This window comes from Condylura cristata, unplaced genomic scaffold, assembly GCF_000260355.1.
Source record: "Condylura cristata isolate star-nosed mole 26May11 unplaced genomic scaffold, ConCri1.0 scaffold00004, whole genome shotgun sequence".
Classification (NCBI taxonomy): Eukaryota; Metazoa; Chordata; class Mammalia; order Eulipotyphla; family Talpidae; genus Condylura; species Condylura cristata.
Genome location: NW_004567105.1, coordinates 3,206,565 through 3,217,457, shown reverse-complemented (window position 1 = coordinate 3,217,457; position 10,893 = coordinate 3,206,565). Strand labels below are relative to the sequence as shown.

Sequence of the window (10,893 nt, the reverse complement as noted above, 5' to 3'; positions counted from 1 at the left end):
TGCTGAGGGGAGCAGCGGGCAGGTCAGGAGAGGTCTGCCGCGCCATGTGGTCACCTCCGGGCAGGCAGGGATCGAACTCATGCGGAAAGTGGCTTAAGCTTCTTTGTGCTGTGCTTTAACCCGCTGCGCCACCAGGGAGGGCTCTGTGTTTAAGACTTTTTAAATTAAAATTTTATTGAAATAATTGTTTTTGAAATAATTCAGAAGCAGTTATAAGAAATAACACTGAGTGAGTCTTTGCATTGGTCACCCTGTTTCTGTCGACGGTTTCGGGCAGCCCCCTCCCCCAGGTGTGTTCATGGAGCTCCCCGTCACCCATCTTCCTTAGGTTTCCCCAGAGTGACTTGCCACGTGGGTCTGTCAGGCACAGGCCTGGCCTGTCACCACCAGATCGCTGGAGCCACCCTTTCGCATAACTACACCTGCTGCTGGCCCCCCGCAGCTCCTGATGGCCACCTGCCCTGTCTGCACCTTGTGTGGTAGAGCTGCACAGAATGCAGCGTTTGGGGTCGGCTTCCGGGCTGCTGATGCATTCATCGCCAGCTCCTCTCGCTGTGTGAGTCGCTGCGAGGCTTCAGGTGTTGGGGCTGTCGTGCCTGCTCAGGTGAGCCCACACAGGTGCATGGCATGGGCTGAACTGATGGGCGCTCACCAAGAGCAGGGCCCAAAGGATGCAGGGAGAGGTTGGCACGATCATCCAGACCTCAGAGCAGTGAAAGGTGCTCCCTGTGTCGGGGGCCGTTCCCTGCCGATGAGTGCTGCCAGTTCTCTGAACGGAAGGTCTGTTTCGCTGTGGTGGGGTGCTGCTGAGCTGTGGGGCGGTGGGCCACCTCTGCTGCTGGGGAGGCCGTCTGCACTGAGGACCTTGGTCATGGTCCAGCTTAAGGGAAAACACAACTAACTCTGAAGCTATTCTAGTTTGTGGGAAGAAGTTCCCCCAGGCCGTGAGTTGGTACAGCCAAGGCTCAGAGCGCCAAAGGCGCTGCAGGTGGCCTGTGTTCAGAGTATTCGGGGTGCTGGTGGAGAGCCGGGCAGGGCAGGGCAGGGCAGGGCGTGGACGCCTCCACATGAAGACCTGAGGGTTTCAGAAAGGTGGGACAGGCTCTTCGCCTGCCAGCAGCTCTGCGTCTTGCTTGCGGCAGCAGTCACCACTGAATGTGAGGTAGAGGGAAGCTTCTAACAAATAGGTTGCTTGGCCCTTTGGGTGTGCGCGAGGGCTCTTCCAGAGCACAGGCAACGCTGGTCCAGGTCCCATCACTCCAAGCACAGCACAGGGGCGGACCCTGCCTTAGCATTCTGCCTGCCCAGGCAGCCCCTGGCCTCTGGGGATGCTCTCCCTTACAGCATCCGCTCCCAAATTGCCGCCTTGGAGGCCTTCTGGGGAAGTGGCCACCCCCGGCCGGCCCCTTCCCTCCTGGCCACTCTCGCATCCCTTTCCTAGCTTGATTGTCCTGTGGCATTCGCAGTGATGTCCTGGCATGGAGGCCAGGAACCTCAGCTCTCTGGGGGCTGTGCGGTCTCTGTCCCTCAATGGCCGAGGTCAGCGCCTGCCCCAGAACGGGACCCACAGTGCTGCCCCTTGTTTAAGAGCTGGTCTAGTGACGCGTTTGCGGTGTTGGTGCTCAGGCCCGGGGCAGTCAGATCCCCGCGGAAGCCAATGCCACACTCTTGCCCCACCGCCCTCCTCCCCCTGTGCTCTGGGCTGGCATCCCGACACGCCAGGAGACACCGAGGGGAGGGGCCTTCGGTTGGCCGGAGGTTGGGAGCTTTGGTTTGTGTGCGCACCCGTCCGGCTCTGCCTGTTCAGTCCTGCGCAGGGCTGCCGGCTGATTTGATGGCTGCAGTCACTGACCTCAGCACTCCCCCACTCCTCTGCTCCTGCCTGCGTGTCTTTCTTTACAGCCCTCTACCTGGCATGCTCTCCCACAAGCCCCCTCCCTCGCTTGTCAGGAAAGTTATTGACACTGATAGCTGTTGAGCCAGGACTTGCCGACGGGAGAAGATGGAGTAGCGAGGAGGAGGCGTGTTTTGTGTGTCGGGTATGACAAGCGGGTGAAGAAACTGCAGGTGGGACGTACTGTGAGTGTACTGTGAGTGGACTTGAACAGCAGCACGAGGGCGGGGTTGTCAGTCGTCACCTCCACGTGGGCCGAGTCCGCGGAGGCCCAGGACGCGTGACGCAGCAGGTTTTCAGGACGCCGGAGTCCTCGCCTGTCTGCAGGACAGGCTTGCTCCCCGCAGCTCAAGTGATTCAGCTTCTCTAAAAGTCACTTCCACTTCTTTCAACTGGTGGTTACTTGCTGAAGAAAAGGAAAGAAACAACTGTTGAGTCTTCTTCACCTCACTTATGCTTAGTTTTGCTTTGTACATTCTAGATTTATTCTGGATCTGTTTGCACTTGCATCTGGCTGTGTGTTTAGGGTTGGGGGGGGCGGGGGTGATTTCTCCCATTTCCAGACATAGAGACAACTGACGGTTACCTGGGTCATACCTCATCATCTGCCTTTGTATCTGCTGGCTGGGGGGGGGGGGGGGGGAGGGCGTGGATTCTGCAGTTAACAGTGCAGACCTAAATACTGGAACTCAGATTGGGAGTGTTCCCCACACTGGATATGTGTAAGAGCCACTCTGGGGGGAAGTTGGAAGAATCCTCAGAAATCCCTCTCCATCGGATTTGGGAAGCTGCCTGGGTAATGGTTTTGATGATGTTTGTTTTGGCAACTTTGTTTTTGGAAACAATTTGGAACTTGCAGAAAAAGTTGCAAGTATGATTTTTTTAAAAATGCACAATACTTTCCCTGAGTGGTCTGAGAACAATGTGCTGACCCAGTGTCCCATCTCCTGCGCCCTTCTCTTCCTGGAGCATTCTACAAACAAGGGCATCCTCGCACAGAGCCACAGCCGTCCTTCAGCACTGCTCGTCAGCACTGCTCGCACTGATCTTCTCTGCCAGTGCCCGCCAGCCCCGCCTGTTTGACACTGGCCCTAATAATGGCCTTCCGAGCAAAAGGATTTGCAGTGGGCTGCCAGGTCTCTTTAGTGTCTTTCATTTCTTGGTTGTTTATAACCTTGAAACTTTTGAAGACTGCAGATCAGTTATTTTGAAAAGTAGCCCTTCGCTGGGGTTGTCTGATGGTTCCTCGTGGTGATGTCTCAGTGATTCAGATCTGAAAGGAGAGCCACAGAGAGGACAGGTAGCTCACTGCATCCTCTCCAGAATGCACAGCCTCAGCCTGATCTGTTTCGGAAGAGCACGTGGGTTACTTGATTCAGGTCATGTCTGGCGGGCTTGTCGCTATAATTATTTTTTTCTCTTTTATAAAAATCAGTCAACTTTATAGGGAAGTGCCTTAAAACTGTGAAGATTCCTTTGACTTTCAATGTATTCGTTTATGCACCTTTCTCTTGTGGCCCTGCTTTCTGACTTCACACAGTGGCTTACAGTCTCCTTCGTCGTTATTTATATGCTCATGTTGTCCCAGATGTCGCCTGCTGGAACCCTTCAGATGAGCCTCCCTGACCAAGGGCCGCTGCCATCTTTGGTGGAGGGTTCCAGTGTTTCTAGGCCAACAAGCATTTCAGGCTCATGCTAATACTTGTCCTGCCCTCACCCCAAACTTGCCAGTTTGGTTCTCTTAGTGGAGAATGCTACTTAGAATCACAATCAGAGTTGAAGATGTGGGCATAGCTGTCAGGGTGTTTCTTATCCCCTCACCGTCAGTGAGAGAGACCAGAGTGCTCCCAGCGTGCCTGTGCCACAGTCAGCTGCACTTGCCACCCGCTGTGCCTGGGCTCTGTCAGAGTCACCCAGTTGATACTACGGTACAGCTAAGATGAGTCCACGTGAGTTGGAACAGAGGTGAACCTCACACTTTGATTGTTATTCAGTGACCATCTGGCCATGCCGCAGTTTTGGTCGGGGAAATAAATTCTTTCCAAGGAAGGGAAGTGTAAAGAGAGCACATTTATGCAGGAAAAGGTGAGTGTGGAAGCACTGTCTCCTGGAAAGCTGTGAAAAATATTTGGTTTGGAAATAAAGCTGCTTACAGTGAACACGAATTTCAGGCCCTTTCCCTGAATTACCTGTTTATAGGAAAAAAATATTTTAAAAGATTAGCTGTTTTTTTTTTCTTTTAAAAAACATCTCATGAAAGACCGAAGGCTTTTGTTTACACTGAGTTTTTACATAGACTTTTTAATCAAGAAGTGATTTAGAAAAAAATTTGCGACTGAATGCTTTCTAAAAGCAACCGAGCACTTTAGCTGTCCGCACGTGGTTGCTCTTCTTTCTAGTCGCTGCTTTAAACTGTGGAAACTGAGTTACAGGAACTGGGTCACGAGCAAGCCGGAGGCCCCAGGAGCCGCCGCCCATAGATGGTCAGCACCCCGCTGGCCACTGCTCAGAAACGCGTTCAGCAGCTCTCCCGGGTGCCCTTCGCCCGGACTGTGTAAGTCTTTTCGGGACTCACGCCGAGGCGCAGAAGGAGAAGGACCCTTTCGTGAAGTGGCCTTTGTGACTGTGGAAGGTGCTGTGGGGACGCCCTCACGTGGTTAGTTCTTCCTGCTGCGAGCACAGCCTCCGTGACCCTCCGGCGCCGCCCCCGTGCCGCCTGCCAGTCCCTTCCGTGCAGGCGGAGCGGTTCTGTCACCCAGACTTCAGTCCTTCGGAACCATTTGTGATTTTTTTCTCCCTTTTTTGGCTACATCTACAAACATTTACTTAATATTTTTCCTAGTTTCCCCAACGCTTAACCTTTTCCTTAAATGATACCTGTGAAACCACGGATTTGACGTGCTCTATCCCCCAGAGTCACGGGTACCCCAGGTATCCGCCCAGTATTTTGGGCAACTGGAAACTTGTTCTCTGCCTTTCCTTCCCATTCTGAAGTGCTGCGAGAGCAGCCTTTCGGGGTACCTGCCTTGAGCTTTGCAGTCACGCCAGTGGGCGCGTGGGCTTTTTTCTCCCAGTTGATAAGTAGAGTAAAAATTGCCAGCTTTTCTGTATCTATTATATTAGCATATGAGAATGTGCATTTGAATCTGTACGTGGGACATTAGATTAAATATTACATATTAAAGTAAGTTTTCAAATGTGAGTCATCCTCTTGATTTCTTAAGACTCAGCACATTTCTTCACCTAGAATGCTTACTACTGTGTATCATTTTTATTCTAATGAAGGGAGCAAAACCGGATCATCTTAACTCACGCATGCACGAAGCTGCCACTGTGGATTTGCCCAACAGGGACTATGTGAATTTACAGGACATTTAGTACCTGCCTTGAAAACACAAATGTGAAACATATTATTAATAATATAAAGGAAAAGTAGGGAATAAAGAGCATATAAAGTTACGCTAACCACTCAGAAGATGTTATGGGAAGGGACCCAAATGATGATAAATACCTGTGTGTCCTAATTAAATCAATGTGTTCTGCATTATAGTGCCGGAAATCAACTGGATATTGTCATGTATTCAAATCAGGTTCTTTGTTGAGTCGGAAATATATTAACGCTGTGTGTGTGTTTTCTATTAGGAAGGGATTATAAAACACCCTTTAGTGGACTCTTTTGAAACCAAACTTTGCTGTTTTGCAAAATGTGGCTTTTTGCATCCCCTTAGTTGAAGTAAAATACCCATTCTGCTCACAGAGATGAAATGTTGCTTGCACACCATCTGTATGCATTTGATTGGCTACATAAATAGGCTGTGAATAACGTTTTGTATAATGTTCTTTTAACAGAGAGAAGGAGCAAGAAAGGGAAGAACAGTTAATGGAAGACAAGAAAAGGAAGAAAGAGGATAAAAAGAAAAAAGAAGCCACTCAGAAGGTGTGTTGAACCACTTCTGTCTGCCTTTACAACCACCAAGCATCTAGAATAAGTAACTGCCCTGGTTTGAGCACCTGATAGCTTAATCGTGTTATTACTTAATTTCTAAGATTTAAAAGTGGGAGAGCATTGAAGACCTGCATTTGTTACCATAAAGTGTAATAGGTAAACAGTGCTGCAGCCAATTATCTGAAAATAGCACTAAACAACACTGAGAGAGGCGAGAGGACTTCCGCTTCACACTGCTGCCGGCTCTCCTTGCTTGTGTAATTAGGCTTCGTTTTCTGAAGCTTTAGAATGGCCTTGCAGAGTGCGCTGATGCCCTCTTGGCCCTCTATGCGAGTCTGCCTTTTGATCATTCCACAGAGTGCTTACTCAGGGGGTGTGGTGGGCCTGCTCAGTGCTCTGGGGGAGATGCTATCACATGCCTTTGGGGGTTGCCAGGGGAGGAAAAGGGTACTGAAGTGGAGCAGCGGAGGACGGACAGCTGTCAGCTCCCAGTCTTAGCCGAGGCGCTGGTTTGACAGGCCTCAGGAGCAGGGCGGCCGGCCGCCGGCTCTGCCCCTTTGCCGCAAAGCACACCACTCTGCTTCCCCCCGGCCCCCTCTGATTCTGCTTCCTTGGGAAGTGAGGCTTCACTCTCAGTCAGGTTTGGGGTCCCCAGTCTGGTACAGGTTAGACAGATCTGCTTCAGGGGGTGGTAGAAATTGCTGCAAGGCATTTGACTAGGCAGTTGAATAGGAACCCAACAAGGTGTACGGACTCAGTGCTTCACTGAGGGGTTGCTTGCGGCATACAAGGCAGTCACGGGAGTGGCATTGGCGAGGCAGAGACCCTGCCACTTTAACATGTGGCATCCAGTTGTGCTGCGCCTCCCGACTTATTAAAAGGTAGTTTGCAGCTCTGATGGACCCCTGGCCCCTCTGTGATTTTTTTCTGCTTTCAGTTGTTTCTATTAACAGTGGGTGCGCCCACTGCCACATCATCATGTTCCCAGGGTCCCTGCTTCTAATGAGCTACTCCTAATCCGGCTGTCAGGGTGGTCTAAAGAGACAGAGGAGGGCAGCGTAACCATGTTGGTTGTGACCCAGAGGCTCATCTCACGCTTCCTTGTGGGTATGCAGCTGCATTCCACGTTGGCGAGGCCTACAGTGCAGGCCAGCCAGGCCTGGTACAGGGGCATCCACCCCAGCCCTGGCATGCTGACCTGCAGCCGGGCGCCGGGAGGGGACCTCGGGAAGGGTTTTCCTTCCTTAGGCCGTTCGCATCTCCTCTGCTAAATTGGTACCAAAATTGGATTTTGCCGTCGCTGTGAATAGCTTCTTAAGAGACTGGGTGCGAGGGAGCTGAGCAAAGCCCGTAGCAAGAGGTGCCAGGAGGGACTGTCAGGCCAGACGCCGCCCACATAGTGGCGGTGCCGTCTTAAGCTGATAGCCAGAAATGTTTAATGAACTATGTGCCTGTAAACTGTGGTTGTGAGTTCTACTAATGGAAAAATGATGTAAAATAAAAGATGGGAGATGGGCAAGGGTTTAGTGAGGACTGAACTGGGGCTGTTTCTGCAGAGCGTGAAGTTTTTACAGCTGGACAGGCTCCACCGTGTGCTTGCGTCTGCGCCAGGAACTAGTTAAAGAGGTGACGTGAAGAGGAAAATCACCGGAACTGCATTTTATCATGGCTAATTAATTATGAGCGGTAAAAATGCAGTCTTTTTTTTTTCCCCAAGAATATTCTAGATTGGGTGATGTCAGTTCTAGCTCTGAGTAATTTCCACAGCTAGAATCTGGTTCAGCAGTTTCGAGGAGCGAGCACAAAGCTGATCATGTGATTGTCTTAGCGTCAGCCAGCCTTATTTTAGAGACAACACCTCAGCTAGGAGGTATAAAATGTGCTGGCATGCAAAGAATCATAGAGAATGTGCAGTGTGTGAGTTGTGCCCCGTTCACCCTTCAGCCAGCACACACTGAGCGCCCCGTTCCTGCTGCCCGCCCAGCCCGTCTGCCGGCGCTTCGCCTCCTGCGGTGCTGGCGAGGGTTTGCCTCTTCACCCGGGAATAGGGCCGTGCCTGGTGCCGTGGAGTCACTTGTCTGCCTGACGAGCGAACGGTCAGAGGGGAGCGGACGCGTGCAGCTCTGTCAGCCGCTGTCTGGCAGTCTTTTCGTGGCGGCTGTGCGACTCGCACCTCGCACCTTCCTACCTCCTTCACCTCCCTCCCGTACAGGCAGCAGCGGCTTTCCACGCTCTTCCGATCGTCACTGCCAGCCGCTCCAGAAACTCACCATTCTGTTTAGCCTGTCCAGCTTTCTAGCTGGACGTGGTTGGACCACAGTTGTATAGTTACTATATTAAGAAGAGCTTTACACAAGCAATCTGGATTTGTTCTGAATTTACATACTTCAGTCATTGCTCTGGGTCATGCTGGTGAATATAAACTTCGATAAGAGCAAACACAGAGCACTAGCCTAGGACAGCTGATTTAACCTTCGTAACAACTCCAAGGGGGGGAGATACTATACTTACCTCCATTCTGCAATTAAATAAAAAACCGAGGTCCCTTGCCAGGAAGGGGCAGGCTGGTTAGAATGCTGCTGCCCAGCTGAGGCCCTGGTCGGGACCCCTGACCTTTTGCTTTCTTAACTTGAGACCAGTTGTTTGCATCCATCCTCACTGAGGAATCTTCTGTGTCTGTGGCTAATTTAGTTTCTGGGCCACATTCATCCACCTTCTCCGGTCATGGCATCACAATGGCAGTCTTCCTGGTACAGACCCTCGTGATTTAAGGAGTGGGTGCTGCTTGTTGTCATTTTAGCACCCTCGTAATGATGGTCACGTAGTTAGAGCTGCACACGTGGCCCCTGTCGGGCAGGTCCTTCTCGCAGGTTAGCTGTGCCTGTGCATCTCCCACGGCTAGAGTTACTTGAATGATCAGATTTAAAGTAGTCTGCAGCACTGAACTAGAAAGTGAAGCTTAACTTATCTCTGTTTATTTTGCAGGTCACGGAACAAAAAACCAAAGGTAAGATTGCCCCCTTTAATGTGTTTTCTGGTTAGGGCTTACACTTGCTGACTCAGCAGCCACCTGCTGGCGAGTGAGAGTAGGCCCTGAGCAAGTAAGGCGTCAGTCCCTGGAGAGGCAGAGGCGGCGTGACAACGGCAGGGTTCTTGTGGTAGGGCCCTGTTTGGCCTTACATTTTCCAGGAGACAACAGAAAAAGTAATGCCTTGTTAGGGAAGCATTTGGGTCATGATTTTTGTTTTTAAGTGTCATTTTTTTACTATTATTTTAAAAATAATATAATAGTTTATTTTTACATCATTCCGTGCATTTTTCCATCTCAGTTGTCATCCTGTGGGCTTCCTATCACCAAATCATCCGTGTGCCATCACCATAGTCCAGTGCATTTTCCTCCCCCACCGTTTTTGATCCCATTCCCCACTCTGCCCCCAAGGGTCATGTGTTTTTTGGTTTTTTTTTTAAAGATTTATTTATTCATACAGAACTGGGGTACAGGCCAGAGATGTGGAGGGTGAGAGGATTCACCAGAGACAGAGTGGGGTGCAGAACAGGCAGATCGACGAAGTCCACTGCTGAGGGGAGCAGCGGGCAGGTCAGGAGAGGCCTGCCGCGCCATGTGGTCACCTCTGGGGCAAGGCGGGGATCGAACTCATGTGGAAGTGGCTTTAGCTTCTTAGTGCTACGCTCCAACCCACTGCACCACCAGGGAGGACTGGGTCATGATTTTTAACTGAAACTTTTCAATAAGAAAAAGTACAGGCGCCTGATTGACAGACATGAACTATAGAGGGTGTTCACCTTCTTGACCTATGCCGTGCATCAGGTCTGAAAACAGGCTGTTAAGCATGCTCACTAGCCACACCCGCTTCTGAACTAGATCCTGGAATGCGCTTTGTGTGTGCGTGTGTGTGTTTAAAGATTTATTTTTTAAAAGATTATTTATGCATACAAGAACTGGGATGTTAAGAGGTGCAGGGGGTGCAAGGACTCACCAGGGAAGAGCTGGGAGCAGAACAGGCGTAGCCACTGAAATCCACTGCTGAGGGGAGCAGCGGGAGACAGAAGAGGTCTGCAGTGCTGTGTGGGTCACTCCATGGTGGGGATCAAACTCCAATATCTTCACAGTGTTGAGACTTAACCCCTTGTGCCATCAGTGAGGCCCTAGAATGTGCAATCAATGCATGCCAACTCTTTTACAAAATAGTGATAATGTTGTTGACAGAATCAGGTACCCCACTCTGCAGCTGACGGTCCTTCCTCTGCTGTTGAAAGTTGGTTCCGAAGGCTTGTCTGCTGAAGGACACACTCTACTGGGTTTGCCTTAAGAACGGGAGATTTAATTCCTTTCCCTACTAAGATGTGTGACTCTCAACTAGTATCTAATTTTAAGTCACTGGCATCAAAATACCCAGCCTTGCTTGCCCTTGGTGGTCCCAGGCCATGGCCTTATTCCGGAAAGCTCTGCAGGTGATCCATTATACGTCCACAGCTGAGAACCACTGCCCTGGTGAGGAGTCAGTTATGACTGTGATGGCTGGGAGCAAGATGAGGGTGAGAGAGAAGAGAGGAAGCTTCTGGCTCTGTTCTGTTGCAGGGTGAGGCTAATGTGTGCCACAGGCTGGTGTGGACTAAGGGGTCCCCTGGTTTCTTAGGGAACTCAGTTCTAGATAAAATTGCCAAATGACTAAACATTGCTGTAATATATTTCTAATCATAAAGCATTTCAAAGAAGAATGTAGTCCAGGACTTTGTAGTGATTTATAAAATAAGCAAATCATTATCAGCGACATCTTGGCTATCGAGAAGATTGTCTCTCACACTGCCGGCCAGAGCAGGCTTTGTGCTGGACGCTGCACCTTTGACATTACTTTCCCATGGACACAGTTACTGACAGTGGCACACGGTGTATGCAGAAGCCAATTAACTGCCTGGGAACAGATTTGGGGACATAGTACCTATATTATAGGACTTCTTGGAGATTTCTGGGGACAACAGATGAGAAAATGGGCATCTTCCTGCAAAACCAGGCTCTGGGGCTGTGGACTGT

General features: G+C 50.5%; 1 protein-coding gene across 7 annotated transcripts in view; it reads left to right on the top strand.

Moving 5' to 3' along the window:
* TNRC6B (trinucleotide repeat containing 6B) overlaps positions 1-10,893 on the top strand; it is a 180,068-nt gene that overhangs the window by 124,617 nt on the left and 44,558 nt on the right. For all 7 annotated transcript variants that reach the window (XM_012720494.1, XM_012720491.1, XM_012720493.1 and 4 more), the window contains 2 exons: positions 5,744-5,831; positions 8,826-8,847. In XM_012720494.1, the coding sequence (XP_012575948.1) occupies positions 5,744-5,831; positions 8,826-8,847 (110 nt within the window). The remainder of the gene's footprint in view (positions 1-5,743; positions 5,832-8,825; positions 8,848-10,893) is intronic.